This window comes from Rana temporaria, chromosome 10 (assembly GCF_905171775.1).
Source record: "Rana temporaria chromosome 10, aRanTem1.1, whole genome shotgun sequence".
NCBI lineage: Eukaryota > Metazoa > Chordata > Amphibia > Anura > Ranidae > Rana > Rana temporaria.
Window position 1 is genome coordinate 78,749,157 of NC_053498.1, and position 27,279 is coordinate 78,776,435.

The 27,279-nt window shown below is 47.1% G+C and overlaps 1 protein-coding gene across 3 annotated transcripts in view; it reads left to right on the forward strand.

The window, feature by feature from the left end:
* The window catches only part of ARHGEF12 (Rho guanine nucleotide exchange factor 12), a 254,728-nt gene that overhangs the window by 57,193 nt on the left and 170,256 nt on the right, over nt 1-27,279 (forward strand). For all 3 annotated transcript variants that reach the window (XM_040325540.1, XM_040325541.1, XM_040325542.1), the window contains 2 exons: nt 21,299-21,397; nt 26,978-27,027. In XM_040325540.1, coding sequence (XP_040181474.1) covers nt 21,299-21,397; nt 26,978-27,027 — 149 coding nt within the window. The remainder of the gene's footprint in view (nt 1-21,298; nt 21,398-26,977; nt 27,028-27,279) is intronic.

Here is a 27,279-nt window from a genome sequence, read left to right on the forward strand (position 1 = left end):
TAATAGTCCGTTATAACATACGGACGTTAGTTATAACGGAATATGTGACGGGTCTTGCACTATTTTTTTGTAAATTTTTTGTCCGTTGCAACTAACGGATATATTAACGTCCTTTATATTTTAACATTGAAGTCTATGGCACACGGACGTTAGTAAATGTCTCCGTAAATGTCCGTTATGTTAACAGACGTTAATTTTACTGAGCATGGATATTCAGGGGAACCCCGCCGTCAATTTAAAACAAAAATGACGTGCGGTTCCCGGTAAATATCCATAACCAGACCCTTCAGGTCTGGTATGGATATTCAGGGGAACCCCGCCGTCAATTTAAAACAAAAATGACGTGCGGTTCCCCCTAAATATCCATTACCAGACCCATTATCCGAGCACGTTGACCTGGCCGGCCGCAGAAAAGAGGGGGGGGACAGAGTGCGGCCCCCCCTCTCTCCTGAACCGCACCAGGCCACATGTCCTCAACATGGGGAGGATGTCCCCATGTTGATGGGGACAAGGGTCTCATCCCCACAACCCTTGCCCGGTGGTTGTGGGGGTCTGCGGGCGGGAGGTTTATCAGAATCTGGAAGACCCCTTTAACAAAGGGGACCCCCAGATCCTGACCCCCCCAGTGTGAAATGGTAATGGGGTACACTGTACCTCTACCATTTCACGAAGGAAGTAAAAAGTATTGTAAAAAAAAACACACTGACACAAAAGAATAAAGTCCTTTATTTAAAAAAAAAAAAAACGAACTCCAGCGCTGAAAAATCCACTCGTTCCCGGCTTCCTGCGTTGTCCTGATCCAGCGACGGGTGCGGGTGATCTCCCGCGATGAGAAGATCCAGCGTCGGGTGATCTCCGCTCCGGCGATGTGAAGATCCATCCATCCGGCGCAGCAGCATCCCGGACCTCCTCTCACCGCTGGGCACAGCCCAGCGAATGAGCGGCTGAAGCTGTGACATTTCTTATATAGAGGAGGCAGAGCCACCCGTCACGTGACCCCGCCCCCTCTGACGTACCCTCTGCTACGTCACTGGGGAAGACCAAGAAGAGGAAAGACGGCTACAGACTAGAATTCCTTTCTCCCCCCCTCCGTTATTTTTGGTCACCCAACTCCCAAGAGATCGGGAGAAAGCGGAGGCCTTAGGCCTCCTTGTAGGAGACTTATTAGACCAGAGAGTCTTAGTGGAGGTTCCCCAAACGGAAAAGGGTCAGGGGGTGTATTCACATGTATTCGTGGTGAAAAAACCCTCGGGAAAATACAGACTGATATTAAACTTGCGTCCCCTGAACAGGTTTGTCAGGTACAAGCGCTTCAGAATGGAGTCGATATTTTCAGTGACCAATCTGATCTTTCCAAATTCCTTTATGGCCTTGGTGGATCTCAGAGATGCATACTTGCATATCCCGATTCGCCCGGAAAGTCAAAAATTCCTGAGATTGGCGGTAAAGATGGGGTCGACCATAAAACATTTCCAGTTCAGGGCCCTCCCCTTCGGACTTTCGTCCTCCCCAAGAATCTTCACCAAAGTGCTAGCAGAGGATCTGGCGCCCCTGAGAACCCGGAACATCACAGTGATTCCATACCTGGATGACCTCTTATTCTTAGCCCCGTCAGGTCCTCAACTAGAGAGCGACCTGAAGGTAGCCCTGTCCTTCCTGAGCTCCTTAGGGTGGCTGGTCAACAAGGACAAATCACAACTGGTACCTTCCCAAGAAGTCATGTATTTGGGATACAGAATTTCCTCTGTGGAGAAGAAGACTTTTCTTCCACTGGAGAAGTTCCTCAAGTTGGAGCAGGCCATTGCACAACTTCAAACAAATTTGGAGGCCAGCGTCAGGGAGGTGATGAGAGTGTTGGGACTTATGTCAGCCTGTTTCCCGGCGGTGCCCTGGGCCAGATTCCACCTACGCCCCTTACAGGGGCTTATGCTCAAGCATTGGAATGGCAGGAGGGAAGGATTGGACCTTCCAATACCTATTCCAAGCAGCATCAAGAGAGATCTGTGGTGGTGGCGGTCCAAAAGGAACCTAGAGGGAGGGCTCTCATGGAATCCCCCAGCTGCCATGGTGCTGACCACCGACGCCAGCAAGAAGGGTTGGGGAGCCCACTTGGAAGAGGTTTTGACCCAGGGGCAATGGTCCTCTTCAGAAGTCCTACGGTCTTCAAATCAGAAGGAGCTGTTAACCGTCTTAAGGGCCATACAGGTCTTCGAGGGCCGCCTAGTAGGACAGCACCTACAGATAAGAACAGACAATGCGGCCACGGTAGCCTACCTAAACAAACAAGGGGGCACAAGAAGCCCAGCCTCTCAGGCCACGGCGAAGCAAATTCTAAGCTGGGCAGAGAAGAATCTGATGTGCCTTTCGGCAGTCCACTTGAAGGGGTGTCTGAACACCCTGGCCGATTTCTTTATCGTACATCACGGGACACAGAGCGGCATTCATTACTATATGGGTTATATGGAGTACCTTCAGGTGTAGACACTGGCAATCTCAAACAGGAAATGCCCCTCCCTATATAACCCCCTCCCATAGGAGGAGTACCTCAGTTTTTACGCCAGTGTCTTAGGTGTTAGTCATGGTTTAGCTTGCCTCCGCATCCTTGGGATTAGGTGAGCTACCGGTTCTGTCCAAAAAAGCCTCAGCGCTAAAGTGGTCAGTAACCGGACCCCAAACCCTTGGGGTATAGCCCATAATGCTTTTCTTTTTAGAGAGCTGGACCCTGGGCCCAGAACTTAGAAACCTTTGGGTGCCTAATGTTTTCTGTTGCCAGGGTGCTATATGGGCCCAGGACAGTGGATCCTTCATAGGAACCCAGGGCCTGAAGGTCTAGACATCCCCACGGAGATGGGGGAAGATTGGGCCTCTTGCTTGGCAAAGTCCTGCGGCATGGAGCAGGTAAGTGAGGGGAAAACTTGCGGAACTTGGTTCTTAGCAGGTTTTTTCTGGGGGGTCACAGGGGACATGCCTAAAGTTATGCACTGCATCTGGCAAACTAGTCACATATCATAAAGATAGGATGGCTCTCTATGTATTATTCCCCATAAGATGTGACCTCCCTTGTAGTGTTGGAAAAGCATTGAGTGGGGCCTGTGTTATATAAAAATATATGTGTGTGTCAGAGAGCTGTGCTTACCTGCAAGCCTCCAGGCGATGCTCCATTCAGTCTTCCTCCTCAAGGCCTGCAAAGCAGGCAAAACGCTGACCTCCTCATGGTTCCAGGCTGCAGGCTGCAGTTTGCTGGAACAGAGAGGTCCCTTCCTCCCAAACCCCCCCCCCCCCCTGTCGGGAGGGGCATTTCCTGTTTGAGATTGCTGGGGGGGAAGGGCGGGTCAGTGGCTTAAAGGAAGGGGCGGCCCTTCCTTGTTTGTTCCATTCAATACTTTGGAACTGAGGAGAAAGACCAGAGCGGCAGCACGGGGGCGCCGAGGACACACAGTGGCCAGAAAGGATATTGCAGTCTTCAGAGGACTGTTTTTCAAGCCTAGAAATAGGCTGTTTCTTTCCATCTCATAGTTTTTCTTTGCAATACTACTCAGGGGGACAGAATGTTTTTTCTTTCCTGGATTTGAAAAAAAAAAAAAAAAAAGTCATCTAGGGGAGAGGAAGCATTTTTTATCCCCCAAACAGGTGTTTGGGCAATTAACTTTTATAGTTCCAAATACCAATAGGTAGCAGGTGTACCTCGGTATTGTACCATGGCATCCGGGTCAGAGGGTACAAGAGGTGGGGATTCCCCCAGAGAGTCTGAGGTCTCGGACAAAGTTATGCCGCTGCTTTCCCCACAGGGAGCCTTGGGGCCATCGGGATCTGGGGCTGGAGCTGACGCGGGTCAGTCCAACCCTAAGATGGTCACGGAGGAGGTATTACTCACCTCTTTAAAAGAGATGCAGAAAGGCATGGGTAGCCGCAGCTATGCGGGGCAGTAAGCGGAATAGATCTCCGTCGCCCGAGCGCGGACCCTCAGAAGAGGAGGTCCTTTCCTCAGGGGAATTGGACGACCTCTTGGACAAGGACCAAGTAGGTTCAGGGATCGAAGATCCGGATACAGAGGAGTCTGGGGCAGTTCAACTTGCCAGTACCAGATCTCCAGGTATCGACGGTTTCAGCTTTGGGCTCACTGAGGGCGCCTCAAAGCAATGCTGTGTTTCCGATCCATCCTCTATTAGAGGGAATTTTGTTCCAAGATTGGAACAAGCCAGATAAGATCTTCTTACCACCTAAAGGGTTCTCTGTCCTATATCCTATGGAAGAAAATTTTTCCAAAAGATGGGCTACTCCTGCAGTGGACGCAGCCATCTCATGTGTTAACAGATCGTTAACATGCCCTGTAGAAAACATACAGGTGTTCAAGGATCCAGTTGATAAGCGCTTGGAAGCACTACTTAAGAACTCCTTCACTACTGCAGGGGCAGTAGTGCAGCCAGCTGTGGCTGCGATTGGGGTCGCTCAAGCATTATCGGATCAATTTAAGCAGATGCTTAAACTTATTCCGGCCCAGCAGGCAGAAAAATTTTCGGATGTCCCTAAGGCCATATGTTTTACGGTAGACGCAATCAAGGATTCTATCCAGCAAGCGTCACGTTTATCGTTATCCCTTATCCATATGAGAAGACTCTTATGGTTAAAAAGCTGGGAGGCTGAGCCCCCATGCAAGAAGCTCCTGGTAGGGTTCCCCTTCCATGGAGGACGACTCTTCGGAGAAGACCTAGATAAATACATTCAGACCATTTCAAACGGCAAGAGTACTCTCTTGCCAACTAAGAAGAAGGTTCAGGGACCTGCGTTTAAACGACAGTATTCCCCTGGGCAGGGGCCCTCTAATGCCAAGCAGTATCGACGGCCTCCTGCAAAAGCAAACTTCGGCTTCAACAGCAAATCATGTGGCTTCGCGTCACTTCCAATTCGTGGCGCTTCCCTTCGGGTTGGCTACGGCCCCCCGGGTGTTCACGAAGGTCCTAGCTCCGATCCTAGCCAAGCTAAGGATCCAAGGGGTCACGATCCTAGCATACCTGGACGACCTCCTAGTCATAGACCACTCGTCTCCCGGCTTGGAGCGAGCAGTGGCCCTCACGGTCCAATACCTCGAGAGGTTCGGCTGGGTCCTAAATCGAGAAAAGTCAGCTTTCCAGCCCACAAGGCAGTTGGAATATCTCGGCATGAGATTAGACACAGAACAACGAGTGTTCCTACCTCTGAGGAAGGTAAAAGCCATCAAGGAATTAATCCTACTGGTTCTAAGCAAGAAAGAACCGACTATTCGCCTATGTATGAGGTTACTAGGCAAGATGGTGGCCACATTCGAGGCGGTACCATACGCCCAGAGCCACACTCGCATCCTACAGGCAGCCATCCTGTCAGCATGGAGCAGAAGGCCACAGGCCTTGGATATCCCGTTGCCGCTCTCATCAAGAGTCCGACAAAGTCTGTGTTGGTGGTTAGACCCTCAGAATCTACTGAAGGGGAAGTCTTTCAGCCCAGTGGCTTGGAAGATAGTGACCACAGACGCCAGCCTGACGGGCTGGGGAGCAATTTTGGATGGTTGCACTCGCCAAGGTACTTGGGCAAAGCCAGAGAAGCAGTTGCCCATCAACATCTTGGAGCTCAGAGCTGCTCGACTAGCCCTCAGGGCTTGGACGTCAAAATTGCAGGGGTTCCCGGTGAGAATTCAATCAGACAATGCCACGGCCGTGGCATACATAAATCACCAAGGGGGAACCAGCAGTCAAGCCGCTCAGAGAGAGGTGAGCTTGATTCTCCTATGGGCAGAGGCTCATGTGCCCTGCATATCGGCAATATTCATTCCAGGAGTGGACAACTTTCAGGCGGACTTCTTAAGCCGCCAGACTCTATGGCCGGGGGAATGGTCTCTGCATCCACAAGTCTTTCAAGCACTCTGCCAAAGATGGGGAGTGCCGGACGTGGATATCATGGCATCGAGACTCAACAAGAAACTAGACAGGTTCATATCCCGCTCAAGGGATCCGATGGCCTGCGGAACCGATGCGTTGGTTTGCCCTTGGCATCAGTTCAAACTTCTTTATGCGTTTTCCCCGCTCCAGTTACTACCCCGCCTGCTGCGCAGGATCCGGGTGGAGCACATACCAGTCATCCTGGTAGCTCCAGCATGGCCCAGAAGGGCATGGTACTCACTAATCTTAAGGATGGTAGTGGGAGACCCGTGGACTCTTCCTCTACGGCCAGACCTGCTAGCGCAAGGTCCGATCCTCCACCCTGCCTTACGGCATCTAAATTTGACGGCCGGAAGCTGAATCCCTGATTCTCAGGGGTAGAGGTCTGTCTCAGAAAGTAATCTCTACCCTAATCAGAGCCAGGAAACCGGTCTCTAGGGTGATTTATTACAGGGTCTGGAAGGCCTATGTAGGCTGGTGTGAGTCCAAGCGATGGCTTTCTCGCAAATTTACCATCGATAGAGTATTAAGTTTTCTCCAGCTAGGAGTGGATAAAGGATTGGCATTAAGCACAATCAAAGGACAGATTTCTGCTCTGTCAGTGTGGTTTCAGCGGCCGCTGGCCACCCACTCGCTGGTTAAGACCTTCCTTCAAGGGGTCTTACGTATTAGACCTCCAGTTAAATCCCCGCTTGGTCCGTGGGATTTAAATGTTCTGTCAAGTTTACAGAAACAACCGTTTGAGCCGTTGGCTGATATTCCTTTGGTTCTACTGACAAGGAAGTTAGTATTTTTGGTTGCCATAGTTTCCGCAAGAAGAGTTTCGGAGCTGGCAGCCTTATCCTGTAAGGAACCATATCTTGTTTTTTATAAGGACAGGGTCGTTCTCCGCCCTCATCCTTCCTTCCTACCGAAGGTCATATCCAGTTTTCATTTGAACCAGGATTTGGTATTACCATCCTTCTTCCCTAAACCTACTTCCAGAAAGGAAGGGTTGCTGCATACCTTGGATATTGTCAGGGCCATGAAGGCCTATCTTAAAGCTACAAAGAAGATCCGGAAAACAGATGTGCTGTTCATTCTACCGGATGGGCCCAAGAAGGGGCAGGCAGCTGCAAAGTCCACCATTTCTAGGTGGATTAAGCAATTAATCACTCAGGCCTACGGCTTGAAAGGGTTGCCTCCTCCAGTATCATTAAAGGCTCATTCTACTAGAGCCATGGGCGCATCCTGGGCAGCACACCACCAGATCTCTATGGCTCAAGTTTGCAAGGCGGCAACCTGGTCTTCTGTCCACACGTTTACAAAATTCTACAAGTTGGACGTAAGAAGGAATACTGATACTGCCTTCGGGCAGGCAGTGCTGCAGGCTGCAGTTTGAGACCCTCGGATTCCGGGGGCTCCTCTTGTTTGAGTTAAATTTAAAAATTTAAGATTATTTTTCTCAACTAAGTTGGATTTATTATGATTTGAGTATATCTCTAAATTAAATCCTTTTGTCTTGGAGATGTTCTCCCTCCCCTCATTGTAAGCATTGCTTTGGGACATCCCATATAGTAATGAATGCCGCTCTGTGTCCCGTGATGTACGATAAAGAAAAAGAGATTTTTAATACAGCTTACCTGTAAAATCTTTTTCTTGGAGTACATCACGGGACACAGAGCTCCCACCCCTCTTTTTTGAGGACCATTTTGGGAGGCATACTGCTTGCTACAAAACTGAGGTACTCCTCCTATGGGAGGGGGTTATATAGGGAGGGGCATTTCCTGTTTGAGATTGCCAGTGTCTACACCTGAAGGTACTCCATATAACCCATATAGTAATGAATGCCGCTCTGTGTCCCGTGATGTACTCCAAGAAAAAGATTTTACAGGTAAGCTGTATTAAAAATCTCTTTTCTTTATCGTACATCACGGGACACAGAGCAGCATAGCCATTACATATGGGTTATATAGTGTACCTTCAGGTGATGGACACTGGCACTCTCCGACAGGAAGTTCCCTCCCTATATAACCCCCACCCATAGTGGGAGTACCTCAGTTTTTTCGCCAGTGTCTTAGGTGTTGGTGCACGTTGAAGGTTGTGCCTGCAGTTTGTCCTTGGGACCAGGGCCAGCCGACCGGATCCGTCCAAGGTGCTTCATAGCCAAAGTGGACGGTACCCGGGCCCCAATTCGTGGATGGGGTTTTGCCTATAATGCCTCTCCTTGGAGGGCTGGACTCTGGGTTCCAGGACTGGGTTTTTTAACCTATGAATACCTGCTGCCAGTAGTGCTGTATAGGTCCAGGTGTGTGGTGTTCCTGACTTGGACCCCGGTCCCTGAAGGTCTATGACCATACCCACGGTGAAGGGGGAAGATTGGGCCTCTTGCATGAGCAATACCCTGCGGCGTGGAAAGGTAAGCGGGGGGCCTACGGAACTTGGTTTGTCAGTGGGCTCCCCACAGGGGACTCTGGGGAAAAGCCTTTTTTATGCCTCTGTGCATGGGCTAAAAGAGAAACCACAAAGTCTGCATGACTGGATGGCTCAAACACCCAGGTATACTGTTCCTCTGGCTGGGCTAATAGACTGCTGCTGCTGCTACAAGGTGTTTTGCTCCATGAAATGTAAAGGGAGCATGTCAGGTTTAAATTACTTACTTCCTGATGTCTGTGTGTCTCCAGCAGCTCCCGGGCTCCTCTCCCCACATGGATTCTGCTTCCTGCTTCCTGAGAGCGGCGTCGGGAGCGCGCGCGCGCGCGCGCGCGCGCACTGTTATAGGCGCCGACGCTGCGTGGAGGGGCGGGGGACGCCCAGGGAGTTCCCTCCCCTCTGTACATCAGAGGGAAAAACTCTATTTAGCCTGTCAGTTTGCTGAAGGCTGTGAAGGGACACGGAGCAGCGATGCTGAGCTGAGCAGGATAGGTTTGCCTATGTTATGCTGACACAGTGACACCTAGTGGCCGTTTTTTTTGTACACACCTTGCTAAAGAGCTGTTTAAGCTCATATTTTCTCTGAAAAGCCGGTGTACTAAGTAGCAGTCAGAGTACTTAGTATTGGTACTCTCTTAGCCCAGCATTAAGGGAAGCAATATTAGGATATGATTAAGCCCTTGGGGCTCAATATTGCTATCTCTTGTTAGGTTTTGGGAAGTTTAGTTTCTGTCTAACATTACCCTAGCCTAAATTTTTTTCCTCATTTATTTAAATGTGTGTTTTTCTCCAGCTATTACAGTTAGTTGTATATTAGCGGAGTATCTCAGATTTGTTATTATGGCTCCTAAGGGTGCAGGGAACGCTAAAAATGCTAAAGGTGTTAAAAAGCCGAAGGGTTCCCCATCGGGCTCGGAGGATATTTCCCAGAATCCACCTGCCCCTACCTCCCCGGAGGATCCGGAGGTTGCTGCCCTGGGTGAGCCATCGGGGTTGCTAGGTGCTATGGCGGGCCCTATTCAACCAACTCCTTCCTATGTCACGGAAGAGATGTTAGCCTCCACCTTGGGTGGATTTGAAAAGAGGATGGCCGCTCTTATTACGGCCTCTTTATCCGGGAAGAAGCGGGCTAGGTCCCCGTCTCCCAGGTTTGAATCTCCTGAGGAAGATGTCCTTTCCACTGAGGAATTGGAAGATACAGGAGACCAGGCTGAGGATCATCTGGACCATTTGGGTTCTGAAGATTCTACTATAGAAGAACCTTTTTCAGCTTCTCACGCAGAAAAATTGTGGGTTCAGTCCTTAACGGATATGGTGCGGTCAGCTTTTAAAATGCCTTTGCCTCAGCCTCTGGCCTCCGCTGTGTCCTCATTGGGCTCCCTAAAAGCGCCCCAAGCCAACCTGGTGTTCCCGGTCCATCCTTTGTTAAAGGACCTGATATTTCAGGACTGGGTTAAGCCAGACAGGATTTTTTTGCCTCCTAAAAGGTTCGCAGTTATGTACCCTTTAGAGGAGGAGTTTTCAAAAAAATGGGCTGTCCCCACTGTTGACGCAGCCATATCATGTGTCAATAAAGCTTTAACATGTCCAGTGGACAATATTCACATGTTCAAAGATCCTGTGGATAAAAGGCTTGAGACCTTACTAAAGGCATCCTTTTCCACAGCGGGGGCAGTGGTCCAGCCAGCTGTAGCTGCCATTGGCGTCTGCCAGGCTTTAAAAGACCAGGCCAAGCAGGCCCTAAAGGACCTCCCGGCTCAACAGGCTCAGGACTTAGCCGATCTACCTAGAGCCTTATGTTTCGCGGTAGACGCTATCAAGGATTCAATCCAACAGGCGTCCCGCCTATCCCTGTATTTGGTCCACATGAGAAGATTACTTTGGTTAAAGAACTGGTCTGCAGAAACCCCCTGCAAAAAAACTCCTTACAGGATTCTCCTTTCAAGGAGAGAGATTGTTTGGAGAAGATCTTGACAAATATATTCAAAAGATCTCTAGTGGTAAGAGCACCCTTTTGCCGGTTAAGAAAAGGTTCCGAGGTCCCTCTTTTAAGCGCCCAACCTCTCCAGTTCCAGGGCCCTCATTCTCTAGGCAGTATCGACGGCCTCCTGGACGCGCAGCTGCAAACAGGCCCCAGGGGCAAGCTGCAGGGAACAAGAGACCGTGGAACCGTAAGCCGGTTAAGGCTGCCCCTAAGGCAGCCTTGTGAAGGGGCGCCCCCACTCTCTCGAGTGGGGGGAAGACTCCGGTTGTTCTCGGAGTTGTGGGGGGCCCAAGTTACCGACCAATGGGTTCTGTCCTCAGTAACTCAGGGGTACAAGCTGGAGTTTCGGGAGTTCCCCCCTCCTCACTTTCAAATGTCAAGACTTCCAGGCGACCCTCAGAGACAGGCATCGCTTCTGTCCGCCCTAGAGCGACTCCTATCTCAAGGAGTGATTATGGAAGTACCAGCAGGGGAGCAAGGACAAGGGTTTTACTCAAACCTCTTCGTTGTCCCGAAGCCAAACGGCGACGTCAGGCCTATTCTGGACCTAAAGTTATTAAACCGCTTTTTAAGAGTCCGGTCTTTTCGAATGGAGTCCATTCGTTCGGTGGTGGCCGCCCTCCAAGGAAAGGAGTTCTTGGCCTCCATCGATATAAAGGACGCATACCTGCACGTTCCGATTTTCCCAGGCCATTACAGGTATCTGCGTTTTGCCCTAAACTATCGGCATTATCAGTTCGTGGCTCTTCCGTTCGGACTAGCCACGGCCCCTCGGGTTTTTACGAAGATCCTGGCCCCCGTATTAGCCATCCTAAGGGAACAGGGCATTCTGATCATGGCCTACCTAGACGATCTTCTGGTAGTCGACCACTCAGCGGCCGGTCTAAATCGGGCAGTGTTGCTAGCAGTAAACTGCCTAGAGTCCCTGGGTTGGGTTCTAAACCGGGACAAATCGGCTTTACAGCCCACAAGAAGGTTGGAGTATCTAGGTCTGATTTTAGATACAAGACAACAACGGATCTTCCTGCCCCAGTCCAGAGTGGACTCGATAAGGGAGTTAATCCACATAGTCCTAAGCAGCACAAGGCCATCTATACGCCTCTGCATGCGCCTGTTGGGAAAGCTAGTGGCCACCTTCGAGGCAGTGCCCTATGCCCAGATCCATTCTCGGAGGCTACAGAGAGCAATTCTCGCGGCCTGGGACAAAAGACTCCAGGCCTTGGATCTTCCCATTTCCCTTCCCTATGCGGTAAGGCAGAGCCTGTGTTGGTGGCTAGTCACAAAAAATCTTCTGAAAGGAAGATCGTTCAATCCCCCCTCATGGAGGATAGTAACCACGGACGCCAGCCTATCAGGTTGGGGTGCAGTCCTAGACGATTTAACCCTACAGGGGAAATGGTCAAGGGCAGAATCAGCCCTACCCATAAATGTCTTAGAGATCCGAGCAGCTCGGTTGGCTCTTTTGGGCTGGACGGAGGTTCTGCAGGGCTCCCCAGTAAGGGTACAATCCGACAATGCCACTGCCGTAGCTTATATAAACCACCAGGGTGGCACCAGGAGTCAGGCAGCCCAAAGGGAGGTAGATCGGATCTTTTCATGGGCAGAAGCCCATGTCCCCTGCATCTCAGCTATCTTTATCCCCGGGGTGGACAATTGGCAAGCGGACTTCCTCAGCCGCCAACAGATGTCCCCAGGGGAGTGGTCCCTCCATCCCGAAGTGTTCCAGGTCATTTGCCGGAAGTGGGGTACTCCGGAGGTGGACATTATGGCGTCCAGATTCAATGCCAAAGTAGCAAACTTTGTCTCTCGAACGAGGGATCCATTGGCCTGCGGGACAGATGCCTTGGTGTGTCCTTGGCATCAGTTTGCGCTGATCTATGCCTTCCCTCCAATACGGATGCTACCCCGTCTTCTTCACAGAATTCAAAGGGAACGCAAGCCAGCGATTCTAGTGGCCCCAGCGTGGCCCCGAAGACCTTGGTACTCCTTGATAAAAAGGATGACCGTAGAGGAGCCTTGGGTCCTCCCTCTACGTCCGGACCTCCTCTCACAAGGGCCATTCTACCACCCTGCCTTACAGGCCCTAAATTTAACGGCCTGGCGGCTGAGTCCCTGATTCTCAGAAGCAGAGGCCTTTCAGGGCAGGTCGTTTCTACCCTTATAAACGCAAGAAAACCAGTTTCCAGGTTAATATACTATAGGGTGTGGAAGGCCTATATTACCTGGTGTGAAACCAGGAAATGGGATCCCCGCAAATATACTATTGGGAGAATCCTGGAGTTTTTACAGTTGGGAGTGGAAAAAGGTTTGGCGGTCGGCACAATCAAGGGGCAGGTGTCTGCCTTGTCGGTCTTCTTCCAGAGATCGTTGGCTGCCCATTCCTTAATGAAATCCTTTTTACAAGGTGTTATTCGGGTGAATCCCCCGATTAAAGCTCCCCTGTATCCTTGGGATCTAAATTTGGTTCTATCGGCCTTGCAAAGGCAGCCCTTTGAGCCCTTGTCCGTGATTCCTTTGGTCCTTTTGACTAGGAAACTAGTGTTTCTGGTGGCCATGGCATCCGCCAGAAGGGTGTCGGAGTTGGCAGCCTTGTCATGTAAGGCACCTTATTTATTATTGCATAAGGACAGGGTCGTTTTGCGGCCGCTTCCGTCCTTCCTGCCTAAGGTGGTATCAAATTTTCACCTTAATCAAGATGTGATTCTTCCATCATTTTTTCCAAAGCCTTCTTCTAAGGAAGAGAGGTTACTACATTCCTTGGATGTAGTTAGAGCTGTAAAGATTTACTTGGAAGCTACAGCCCAGATTCGTAAGACGGACGTCTTATTCATTCTGCCGGAAGGGCCCAAGAAGGGCCAGGCAGCGTCTAAGGCCACTATTGCTAAGTGGATTAGGCAGACGATTATTCAGGCCTATGGCCTGAAGGGGAAGAGTCCACCCTTATCGGTTAAGGCTCATTCCACTAGAGCTATAAGTGCCTCTTGGGCAGCGTATCACCAGGTCCCTATGGCTCAGGTCTGCAGGGCAGCAACCTGGTCATCTGTCCACACATTTGCAAAATTTTATCAAATGGACGTTAGGAGGAACGCTGATTCAGCCTTTGGGCAGGCGGTACTGCGGGCCGCAGTTTAATCTCCTCTTGTCCGGTGGCACCTCTTGTTTGTTTTTTTCTGGTTGTCTCCCTCCCCTCATGGAGCATTGCTTGGGGACATCCCATATGTAATGGCTATGCTGCTCTGTGTCCCGTGATGTACGATAAAGAAAAAGGGATTTTTATTAACAGCTTACCTGTAAAATCCTTTTCTTGTAGTACATCACGGGACACAGAGCTCCCACCCCTCTTATGGGGAATTTTGGGATGCATATTGCTTGCTACAAAACTGAGGTACTCCCACTATGGGTGGGGGTTATATAGGGAGGGAACTTCCTGTCGGAGAGTGCCAGTGTCCATCACCTGAAGGTACACTATATAACCCATATGTAATGGCTATGCTGCTCTGTGTCCCGTGATGTACTACAAGAAAAGGATTTTACAGGTAAGCTGTTAATAAAAATCCCTTTTTTTCTCAGCAGAAAATCAGTAAATCAAGACGAGTGGTCTCTGAACAAAGAAGTGTTCGACCAGATAGTGTCTCTCTGGGGATTACCAGAAGTGGACCTATTCGCGGCAGAAGGGAACAAGAAGGTTCCAGCGTTCTTCTCTATCCACCATCAGGACAGGTCGAGGGGAATAGATGCATTCGCCCATCCCTGGCATTTCAGCCTAGTCTATGCCTTCCCCCCAGTGAGGTTAATCCCCAGGGTGATTCAGAAGTTTATCAGGGAATCTACGGACCTGATTTTGGTCACACCTTTTTGGCCCAAGTGGCCTTGGTTCACCAGCCTGAAAAGGATGGCCCTATATCCACCATGGACACTTCCGGAAAGAGAGGACCTACTATCCATAGGTCCAGTTCTTCATCCTCGGATAAAGAGCATGAAATTAACTGTGTGGTTTCTGAGGAACAACTTTTAAAAGCCTGTGGCTTTTCAGATAGGGTGGTTAAAACCCTCCTGGAATGTCGCAAGCCAGTGACAAGGGCTATCTACTCCAAGATCTGGAAAAAATTAAATTCCTGGAGGATGGAGCAGGGGTTCTCCCAGACTAACATCCCAGCAGTACTGGATTTTCTGCAAGCAGGGGTGGAACTGGGCTTATCCATAAGCACCCTCAAAGTACAGGCTGCGGCCTTAAGTATTTTTTTGGAGACTCCTCCAGCAAGATCGCTTCGTTAAAATTTTTTTCAAAAGCCTAGCAAGATCCAAGCCCGTTAGGGTTAGAGCCTGCGCCACTTGGGATCTTTCGTTGGTATTGAAAGCTCTCACCAACAAACCATTTGAACCGCTGGAGGAATCTTTACTGAAGCATGTGACATTAAAGACAGCATTTCTAGTCGCTATAACCTCAGCTAAGAGGGTTAGTGACCTCCAGGCCCTCTCTATTAGAGAGCCCTTCCTAAGGGTTTTAGATGACAGAGTCATTCTTGGGACGGATCCTAATTTTTTGCCAAAAGTGGCGTCCACCTTCCACAGAACTCAGGATATTATCCTGCCAACTCTGTGTTCCTCTTCAGATGATGATGAGGGGGAATTGTTATCCTTATTGGATGTAAAAATAAATATTTTGTTTTATTTAGAGGTCACTAAGAAGTTTAGGCTTAGTGATTCACTTTTTGTTAACTTTTCTGGTACCCGTAAAGGTTACGGGACATCTAAATCTTCCATAGCCAGATGGCTGAGGATGTTAATTATTGAGGCTTATCAGGTAGGGGGTAAGGAACCACCTACAGTCAAAGCCCATTCTACCCGGGCAGTTGCAGTTTCCTGGGCAGAAAGAGCCGGAGCTTCCCCGGAAGAGATCTGTAAGGCGGCAGCCTGGACATCCTATTCAACCTTTGCAAGACATTATCGGTTGGACCTTATGTCAGACAAAGATCAGGCTTTCGGACGAAGGGTCCTACAGACAGTGGTCCCACCCTAAAAAAGAGTAAGTTTCTTGCTCGTCATCTCAAGAGGCTGTCCTGGAAGACGACTAGAGAAAAACCGGAGTTAGGCTTACCGGTAACTATGTTTCTAGGAGTCTTCCAGGACAGCCGGAGTTTTTCCCACCCGGTGTCCATTTAGGAACTGGTAGTGTGATAATGATCTAACGATGTGTAGATTGTGTCTTTCAGGGTCTTCTGTTATTTCTCGGGCAAACTGAGGAGGAGACCTGGAGGACTGTCCTTTAAAGAAAAGGGTGTACGTGTTTCCTGTCCCAGAGGGAGGAGCCCAAGGTCTCAAGAGGCTGTCCTGGAAGACTCCTAGAAACAGAGTTACCGGTAAGCCTAACTCCGGTTTTTTCTAGCACTGATCGCTATAAAAATGCCACTGGTCCCAAAAATGTGTCAAAAGTGTCCGCCATAATGTCGCAGTACCGAAAAAAAATCGCTGATCGCCGCCATTACTGGTAAAAAAAATATATTAATAAAAATGACATAAAAATACCCCCTATTTTGTAAACGCTATAACTTTTGCGCAAACCAATCAATAAACGCTTATTGCGATTTTTTTTTTTTTTTTTTTTTTTATGAAAAATACGTAGAAGAATACGTCTCGGCCTAAACTGAGAAAAAAATTTTTTTTTTATATATTTTTGGGGGATATTTATTACAACAAAAGGTAAAAAATATAAATTTTTTCAAAATTGTCGCTCTATTTTTGTTTATAGCGCAAAAAATAAAAACTGCAGAGGTGATCAAATACCACCAAAATAAAGTTCCATTTGTGGGAAAAAAGGACGCCAATTTTGTTTGGGAGCCACTTTGCACGACCGCGCAATTGTCAGTTAAATCGACGCAGTCCCGAATCGCAAAAAGTGCTCTGGTCTTTGACCAGCAATATGGTCCGGGGGGTAAGTGGTTAAAGTGGAACTATAAAGGGATTGACATGGGCAGCAGCAATTCTCGGTTAGCCAGTGGCGTTTAAAAGATGCTTAATTGGTACTAAGGGGCACAAATTGTGCCAAGAAAATATCCCTCACACAATTGCACCACCACCAGCCTGAACCATTGATAGGCAGGATGGATCCATGGTTTTGTGTCAACGCCAAATTCTGACCCTACCATGTGACTGTCTCAGCTAAAATCGAAACTCATCAGAAACTCATTTTTTTTTTTGTCTAAATTTGGCGAGCCTGTTCTTGACTGACAGGAGTAGCACCCAATGTCTTTTGCTGCTAAAGCCCATTTGCTTCAAGGTTCGATGTATTGTGAGATGGTATTCTGCATACCTTGGTTGTAACGAGTGGTTATTTGAGTTACTGTTGCCTTTTCATAATATCTAACTAGTCCACCCAGTCTCCTCTGACATCAACAAGGCATTTAAGTCCACACTGCCGCTCACTGAATATTTTCTTCTTTTCTGACCATTCTCTGTAAACCCTACAGATGGTTATGCATTAAAATCCCAGTAGATTGCAGCCTGTCTGGCACCAACAACCATGTCATGTTGAAAGTCACTTAAATCCCATTTCTTCCCCATTCTGATGCTCGGTTTTAACTTCAGCAAGTCTTCACCGCTTCTAGATGCCTAAATGCATTGAGTTGCTGCCATGTGATTTGCTGATTAGCAATTTGTGTTACCAAGCAATTATATACACACATGCTAGATCTGCAAGTCCTATTTTTTATTTTATTTTCCTTGTCAAGAATATCTTTATTAAATGCAAGAATAAATTGTACATGAAGCATACATTCGTTACAGTAATCAGGTGGTTATTATAACATAAGATTTTATTTTCAAGTAAGGTTTTTCTATTTTCAGAAAATGGCCCAACATGTTAAAGTGGAGGTTCACCCGGAAATTGCTATTTTTAACCTTGGATTGATGCTCATTTAGTCTAGGGGAACCGGCTATTTTTTTTTAAATCGAAGCTGTACTTACCTTTTTAGAGAGCGATCTTCTCCGCTGCTTCCGGGTATGGGCTGCGGGACTGGGCATTCCTATTTTGATTGACAGTCTTCCGAAAGGCTTCTGACGGTCGCATCCATCGCGTCACGATTTTCCGAAAGTAGCCGAATGTCGGTGCGCAGTATAGAGCTGCACCGACTTTCGGCTACTCGTGACGCGATGGATGCGACCGTCGGAAGCCTTTCGGAAGCCTGTCGGAAGACTGTCAATCAAGAAGGAGCGCCCAGTCCCGAAGACCCATACCCGGAAGCGGCGGAGAAAATCGCTCTCTACAACGGTAAGTACTGCTCGGATTTTAAAACAACTAGCCGATTCCCCTAGACTAAATGAGCATCAATCTAAGAAAATGTTATGGGTGAACTCCCGCTTTAATATGAGGAATTACGAAATACTGACAAATCTCATTTGGCTGTACTTTATCTCCTGTGTATCACAGGCGTGCAGTTCGTTCAGCCTGCGGTCTGCTGAAAATTGGTCACAGGAATGCAGAAGTCACAGAGCTGTTCCAGTCTCATGAAGGATTGCGACCATATGATCGGGATCCACCCACATGCCTGGATCAACACATGGCTCAGCCTCTCAGTGAGCCTGAACCAGCTACTTCTGCCACCACAGCCCTGCTGTCCAGTGAGCAAGTGTGTTGGGGGGGGGGGGCTATGAGAACCGAGCGATCGACATTGGACTGATGCTGCATCCACCTAGGACAAGTATTATGTCCTATGTGGACAAAAATCCAATACTTCACTTTTTAATCACTGATTATATCCTAGAGTGCACATCCTAAATGTCTCTTGCGTTTTTAATCCGTCCTTGTCAATGTGAATTATGCTGACTAACCTCTGTAAGAAGGATGTATAGTATACTTTGGGGAAAATAATTATTTGATCCCCTGCAGATTTTGTAAATATGCCTCCTGAAATGAAGGAGAATATATATTTATATATATATATATATATATATATATATATATATATATATATATATATATATATATATATATATATATATATATATATATATATATATATATATAATATATATTTTACACACACACATTATTTTTTTTATCAGATGAGTGTAGCTTACTACCTCAGTATAACTGAAAAGATCACAGGGGCTAAGGCAGGGCTTGACAAATTTTACTTGGAATCTAGGAGCCAGCTAAAAAGTTAGGAGCCAGGAACGCGCCCCGTCCCACCGAGCTTGCGCGCAGAAGCGAACGCATAAGTGAGTAGCGCCCGCATACGAAAGGGATTCTGTGTGCCCATTCAATGGCAAATAATGGCGAGAAGATGAGGGTGTCAAATGTGGTGGTCAGCCATCTTTCCATAAATACCTCTGGGGTTTTACCCCTAGACAATTCTGGGAACCCCAGGAAGTAAGTTGTTCCTCCTTAAACGGTCCTCCATGTCGGTAGGTATAATCATGGGCCCGGCGTAGCTCCCTAACAGAGCCCTGCAATGGACGTGTCTCCTCCTCTAGTGTACCAATGCGTTGCTTAGCATTCGCCACTCTATGGCGGAGGTTATGAACATCCTGCTTCAGAAAGGATAAGACTGTCTTAATGGAGTCCATTTTAGTGGTCCGAGAGGCATGACTGTGCTGAATGGCCCCCATAATCTGAGCCAGGGATGGCTCTGCAGGGCCTGTGTCTATAATGGGGGTATCATGGTCAGTATCTTCAGCTGGGGAGAATAGAAAAGGGTCCCGCGAGCTCAGAGCAGGGGGGATCGTTGTGACTCGCCCAGGATGGCTGGCTGCATGTGTCTGCAGCATGACCGGCGCCATCTTGCCTCGGTTTGCATGGTGGCGGTACGAATCCTGAGGCTTCCTCTATCGGTGGGCAAATAAAAATGGGAAAGGGGAAGTTGGGACTTTAGATGAGGTCTATGAGTATAGCACCTCCATCCCTGGTTGGGTAAGATAAAAAATGGTAGTGGGAAAAATTGGGACTTTGAGTGAGGCTGCAGACAAGGTGCGGGTAATAGAAGGAAGTACAAATTTATTGGTTTACAAATACATGTTCTCTGCGATGTTGATATGTTTTGCATCTATCGGTCATATTTGACCATCTCCCGGTGGGCACAAGGTTCCCTGGAAGCTGTGGGGACAGATGGGACCCCTGGATGGCGATCGGGTCAGCAGGATTAAAGTGGTTGTAAACCCCAAAAAAAACATTTAAAAAAAATAACCTGCAAGACAAAGGCATAATGAGCTTGTATGAATAGTATACTAGCTCATTATGAATTACTTACCTTGAATCAGGGATCTTCAAACTACGGCCCTCCAGCTGTTGTGGAACTACACATCCCATGAGGCATTGCAAAACCCTGACATTCACAGACATGACTAGGCATGATGGGAATTGTAGTTCTGAACAACTGGAGGGCCATAGTTTGAAGACCCCTGCCTTAGATCGAAGCACTCGCAGCGACCTTCGTTCATCTCCGCCGCCACCCGGAGTGACTTCCGGTTATTGCCGCTCTGGTGCTGTGACTGGCCGGAGCGGAGATGACTTCACTCCCGCACATGCGTGCGGAACCGGCACGATCCTCATGCATGCACGCTTTTCTGGCACTATTCCATTCAAGACCCGGCATGCTCAGTACGCCTGCGCCATTGTCTATGGCGCGCATGCGCCGTAGACATAGGTGCCCGATGTTCTGCAAATATCTCCTTAACCATGTAGATTAAGGAGATATCGCAAGCACCTACAGGTAAGCCTTTAATGTAGGCTTACCTGTAGGTGCAAGTAGTATCAGAGGGTTTACAACCACTTTAAGGCAGGATGTGTGTGGCAAAGACGGAGCTCAGGCCAAGCACGTCCTCACATCTCGGACGTTGGCCACACCCCCTACTGATGGTCTTTGATGGGACATAAAGGCCATCTACAACTGGCTGTACTCAAGTGACCAACTTTAGAAATTCTTATGCCGCGTACACACGACCGTTCAGGTCATGGGGGGAAAAGAAGTTTTTCTCGACCGTTATTCTCTCTCAAGCCTGCCTTGCATACACACGATCGTGATAAATTCTCAAGCAAAGCGCGGTGATGTACGACTGCACTATGAAGGGGAAGGGCGCCACCCTTTGGGCTGATTATGCACATTTTCCTTCTCGTAATTTGCTTCTGAGCATGCTCGTTTTTTTCCCCTTGTCGTTAAAGCCTACACACGACCGTTTTTCACGACGTGAAAAACGCAGAGAAAAAATAGAGCAGGTTCTAAGTTTTTAATGCCCATTTTTCTCGTTGCGAAAAATGCTCTGGAGCCTACACACGACCGTTTTTCACGACCAATTAAAAACATTGCTTTTTTCTCGTCATGAATAATGGTCGTGTGTACGCGTCAACGGACTCTGTACCAAGTGTTTGAAAGTCATTGGTTTGTACACCGTGCACCTGCCTCTCTGCTACAATAGCCCCCTTCATAGTAAAGTTCCTTCAAACTTTTGTTACAATAGAATGGTTTTTAAAGCTCTCTGCCTTTTTTTGTTGTTGTATATAAAACTTATATGGTGTTTGTATAGTGTGAGAATTATTCCCATTGTGTCAAATCAAACCTACTGCTTTTTCTGTGTTGGTATTTCAAAACCATTGAATATGTATCTTGTATCTTGTCTCCTGGTAATGTCGAATAATTCCTTTCCAACTTTAGCATTTTACAGTCCATAGACACTAGGGGCAGAAAAAATGCCAGGACCTTGGTCAAAAAAACGTTAAAAGTGCCCATTTATGATGATGATTTTTTTTTTTCTTTCTGAAAAGCTCCTCTGCAAATATACCTCAAATGTGCATGGATACATGGGCAAACGACCGATAGTTGCTTACACAGGCTAAAGGGAAAAAAAAGCTAAAATCCTGTAATAAGCAGCATTGTTTATGCCCAGTGTGCATGAACCCTTATAGTGCTCACTTCTTTTCCATATTTTACCATTTAAGTAGATTGCATAATTGTCATTTCTGTAATCAGTTTTTTTTTTTTTTTTTTCTGCTCCTCAGGTTTGGTACAGCGGTGTGTGATAATTCAACGGGATGAGAATGGCTTTGGGTTAACTGTTAGTGGGGATAACCCTGTTTTTGTTCAGTCTGTTAAAGAAGGTAAGTTTGCACTTTATTGACCGTAAAACGCATTGCAAAATGTATTTCTATTTTTTTTTTTTTTAAAGCTGTAGATATTTTTGAGTTTTTGTAACCTATGCAGTACATCTCTGCAGTACCTACAAAATTGCACTCTGCTCAGTTTTGCTTTGCTAAGCCACTCCAACATTCCCACTCTCCCATCTCTACAACTAAAGTCCTGTACACAGGGGCAGAGTGTTGGGAGCCATTTGCGTGTACAAAAAAATACCGGCCGACATTCTGTCTGTGTGTATGTCGGTCTGTCCGACAGAAGCCGACTTCTGTCAGATATGCATGCTGGAAAACCAGCAGCCGACCGAGTCCCGATCAGCGCTCTCTGCCAATGGCAGAGAGCATTGATCGGAGTGTTCTGGTGGGGGGACATCCCCCTGTCAGAATACAACAGCTCAGCAGGGGAGATTTCTGCACTAACCTTGCATGGTTAGTACAGCGACTCCTGACCTGGAGCAGTCCGTATTAGTGTGTGTGTTTTTTTTTTTGTGCAACCCCACTGTTGCTCTGTAATGTGTACACTGCTTTAGAAGTGTGCTATTCTTCAGTCCCAATATAATAACTATGAGGGTTAATTAATAAAACACAGTACAGCTCTACATTTCTGACATGATCAACAGGTTTTTTATCATCGTTTAGGGATGAAGGAAGTGTGGGTTAAACTACTGTCTTCAGAAGGTTTAGGAGCTCTGTATAACCCTGTTTCCAACCAACGCTTTTGCTAGTATCCTAGGAAGTTCCTGAATTCTGCTGAAAAATAACTCTAACCCTGCTGGACCAAAGATTGCAAGGCTAACTTAAAAAGTGACCTTCGGGTGCGGTCTCTGTATTGTCAATCTTCCCAGATCTGTGTATTGTGTTATTTAGCCTCAGAGCACGGTCCTGAGCTGTGGCACAACCTCTCGTGTGTTCAATTCAACGTCTTGCATAGTCGGTAAGGCCAGCCAGGCTGAAGCACTGGGAGTTGCCACCATTTTAAAATTCCTGTCACAACCAGTTTACTACAACAGTCGGTGTTATCACTAAGAGGACTGTGCAATGACATCTTCTTGGTGGACTGTTTTGCGCCTGCACTACTTTTCTCCCACCATTCAGCTTAGAGGAAGCATCTTCCACTGCTGTTCCTGCTTCTTAAGTCTTTCATTGGCCATGCAGTCTCCAGTTCTGTTTCACTGCCTGCCAATAATGAGTGCCTCACCTCCTAGCCACCTGTGGCCCTCATCCTCACCCGATGCCTGTGATTGTGAGTATGCAAGGCTTTTCTGCCCACTGGGCTACACGATGCAACATGTTGTTGCAAAAATGCACAAAGGACCGCCCAGCTGACAGAGGCAACTTTTCAATATTCCCAGAAGGGGCTGATGCCTGCAACATAGACTCTTGGACTCCTGTTACTACAGGGTTATCTTTATAAAAGTCTTTTACAGCTCTACAGCATGAGACTAAGACTTCAACAGACAACATATCCACAATACCTTTATTGGAATTGCAGGGGTTATAGGTGCGCTCCGGTTCTGCTCTCACTGGACCTCAATCTCTAAGAGTGCTTGGGACCCCTATTAATATATGCTGTTCAGATTCTTTCCAATCTTACACTGAAGTGTCATTGGTCAGGTCTTGATCCTTTGATGCTGTGCATTCTACTCTGCAGTTGGATGATCGGCCTTCTTTCTCTTTCCCTCATTGACGAACACAGCTCTTCACATTCTTGACCATTCGCCACCTGTAGGACTAGGCTGAATAAAGAACAAGCACATCACCTATGGGCATTCCTAGCTGGTAGTAAACCCCTCTCTGCTAAAGGCTGCTATTCCAGGCATAGAGATGTTTAGAGCTGTTGCTACAAAGACCTACTGGAAACAAGCTGTGGAATCGTGGCTTCCTCCAGTCAATGTTAAGGAGCTTTATTTGGCTTATTTTTTTGCTTGGCCTTTCCTTAAACTTTAAGGTTAGGTGTCTCTTCGGCCTTTGACAGTTTTTTCCATGATGCCTCTAGAGCAGTGGTTCTCAACCTTTCTAGTGTTGTGACCCCTTGATAACATTTCCAAAGTTGTGGGGACCCCTAACAGTAAAATTATTTTCGCAGCGTGGGTTGTCAGCACCCAAGGCAAGATGAGTAATTTGTGCTCCCGGAGTCCCTTCCACTCATACAGTATTGAACCCCCTTATGGTACATTTTAGGATGTACCACTCTCTTTGTTCTCCTTTCTTTCCCCTTTATCTCTCTATATCCTAATTTCTTTTTTCTCCCCCCTCATCCGTCTCTCGACGTTTTTCTTGTTCTTTCTCTCCCTTTTTCTTTCTCCCCCTTTTTCCTCTCCCTTACATGTATTCTCTATTTTTATTCCTTCTCTTACTCATTGGTGGGGGGAATGGGAAGAGTGGCACTGCTGGTGGGGATTAGGGATCAGTGAAAATGCTGGGGGGAGTTCTGATCGGCCAACTTAGGTGCTCTTGATCAAGGTCATCTGCTGATCTGAGACCTGTAGTGGGGAATTGTAATGGCAACTATAATAACAGGAAGTGTTACTTACTGTGTCTCCGACTTTGTGGTGTCTCGTAGCAGTGACACCTATGTGGAAATCGGGACATAGGGTCTCCTCCAGCCCCTCCCACTTCACATTCCTCACCAGTCAGCTGACCTCTAGGCTCCGCCCCCAGCCATGCTGTGAACTGAATGGGCGGCTGCAAAGAGGCTGAGTGGGCAGCCGCAGGCTCCAGGGACAGCCCTGCTGGGCGGCCGCAAAATGCTGGGAGAGCCAGGAACAGACCAGGATTTGGTGACCCCTGGCCAATCATCATTTGACCCCCGAGGGGGTCCCGACCCCCAGGTTGAGAACCACTGCTCTAGAGCTTGGGATGTATGTCTCATTGCAGGAAATCTTGGGATTTGACAGAAGTACACAATTCTTCTTCTGCTATAGTAGAAGTTCATAGACGTTCCCAGTCTACCTCATAATCAAACAGCAGATCTGACTGCCAGATGTCCTCTCTCTCATCTGGTCACCCTCAACCCAAACAATACCCCTCCACTTTTGCAAAATGTAGACTATTTGCATGTCCTGCTGGTTCCCTTTACTAAGTTATCTCCTAGTAGTTTGGAATCTCAAACTTCACCTTGTAGTTTTACTCTAATTGTTTAGACCACTACTTTCTTGCCAGTGATTGCTTCTCTCTTCAGTGTTTTCTGGAAATATTTATACTTGTTGCCTGGACCGATCCTTTGCCTGTTTGCTGACCTTGCCTGTGGCCTGAATTTGTCCTACTGACTGTGTCCTGTGGACAGCTGCACTCCTGAAACTACAGGAACTATTTTGTCCTTCCTCTTTCTTCAGCCTCCTATACTTCCTGGCCACTGAACATGTACATGGCTGCCCCCAGGAATGCCAAGTAGGCTAAGCTTGTTTGGCTTATAGGACCTTGGACTGCGACATTATGGCGGACACATCGGACAAGTTTGACACATTTTTGCTGTGAAAATGACAATGGTCCCAAAAAGTGCTATAAAATGCATTGTTTACTGTGAAAATGACAATTGCAGTTTGGGAGTTAACCACTAGGGGGCGCTAAATGGGTTAAGTGTGAGCTCATATGTGTTTCTAACTGTAGGAGGGTGGGACTTGTGACGTCATTGATCGTGTTTCCCTATATCAGGGAACAGACCATCAATGACGGTGCCACTGTGAAGAACGGGGAAGGTGTGTTTACACACACCTCTCCTCGTTCTTCAGCTCCTGTGACCGATCGCGGTACACCGGCGGAGATAGGGTCACGGAGCTCCGGGTCGCGTGCACACGCTGGCGGCCCCACGGCTGGGCTTTAAAGGGCCACGTACAGGTACGTGGATGTGCCCAGCTGTGCCATTCTGCCAACATATATCGGCGTGAAGGGGTCCTTTTAAGTGGTTAATTAAACTTTGGCAATAAAGCCTGGAAGCTAATTGGTTTCTATGCAGAGCTGCACCAGATTTTTCACTCTCCGGTTTTAGTCAATAAACTCGGTGTCCGTAATTAAAACCATTTAGTCTCGCATTTTGACAGTTCCCTGACTCTATTTTCACCTCGCCAAAGTGGTTTGGTACTATCAATACCCCAAAACTTCAGGCCTGCAGGGTCCCTGTTATACTTGCGCCTAAAGTTTAATGATACACTGTGATCTTTATACCCTGTGCATATATTATAAATATGCTCTGAGACTCGCTTACCTAGTGTCCTTTTAGTTCGGCAATATACATTAAGCCACAAGGGCACTGCACCACATATGTCGAATTGCAAGAAATTAAATCTTTGATCTCAAATTCACGTCCATTAGATGCAGTTCATCATAACAGGGATCCTGCAGGCCTGAAGTTTTGGGGTATTGATGGTATTTTTTTCTCAAAAGGTGAACAACCCCTTTTTTTTAAAGCAGCAGCATTGCCTTGCTGAGAGAGAGAATTCGGTATATGCATTTAGGCTAGGTTCACATTTAACTCCTTTTCTGCGTGCTGTGTTTATGTGGGCCCAGCAGCCTATTAATTTCAATTGACTGCTGTACCTGCAGGATAAAGGTCTCTGCAGCTTTTTAAAATTGCAGCCGCTGCATTTTTAGATGCACAAGGATGCCAAGAAGATTTAATAGCATCCTTGCACATCTGCTAAAGAACAGCATATTTTGCCTGTAGGTGCAGGAGAGCGTTTTACACGCATACCCACATAAGTGTGACGCCTAAGAGAGGATCGGCAATTTGTGGAGTTTTTTTATAATCCATCAGGGGAGAAGTCGGTCATGGCTGAAAATGCTGCTTGGAGTTTTAGTGCAGCAGAGGCAGCATTGTCAACAAACTGCAGGAAATTAATAGCTCATTCAGTATTTTGCAGAATTAAAGTTATGTGCATATTATCAAATTGATAAAAAATTGTAGAGATGTGCTGCATGTTTTTTTTTTTTTACGTTTTTTTTTCCCGCTTGTTTTTTCCTAAAAAAAAAAAAAAAAATGCAGGTGAAGCCACACTCCCTTCTTAAGGCACCTCAGCAAAGTGTGTTTTCTAACTCAAAACTGCCAAATTTGACCTTCCAACCTGAGGCACATACTGTATTTAGCCACACTATACAACTAGCATAGGAAAGGTGTACATGGGCCAGGCAGAACATGGAACTTTGCAAACATTCCCAACACTTACCGGTAATTCAGCTAGTTGGCAAAACATTTTTTTTTCACATTTTAGATGAACAGAGATTTGTGCTGCATACAGACTGGTGTCGGGTAGAATAGAAAAGGAGGAATGTGACATTTTGACAGTGATGGAAATCTAACGGCCTTTCTTCTAACCCTTCCCTACACTGTCCAAAACCTGGAAAAATAAATATTCTGGAGATGAGCTTTTAATGACAGGATATGGTTAATTGTAGACAATATTTATTTGCTTCTAAGTTGCAAACTGTTGGGATATGTTTGGATATTAGTTGTTGTTGAATAAGATGAATGTGGGTCAACAAAGACTCTTAAAGTTCCAGTTAGCTGACAATGGGGACTTACTGCTATTAATGTGCTTCTCTGTGCATTAGATGGCGCTGCCATGCGAGCCGGAGTGCAGACGGGTGACCGCATCATCAAGGTAAAAAAAACTTTGATATACTTAAAGAAATTCTCCTGCTTATGTATGTATTTGTATCCTTCTGACAATGATTGCTCTTTTTCTGAAGTAGAGCATCACTGGTTTAAAAAAAAAAAAGAAAACGAATTTGATATGTATTCTTGAAGTTGTAAAGGCAGAAGTTTTTTTTTTTTTTTTTTTTTTATCATAATGCATTTTGATAAAAAAAAAAAACCTGTGTGTAGCAGCACCCCATAATTACCTATCTGAGCC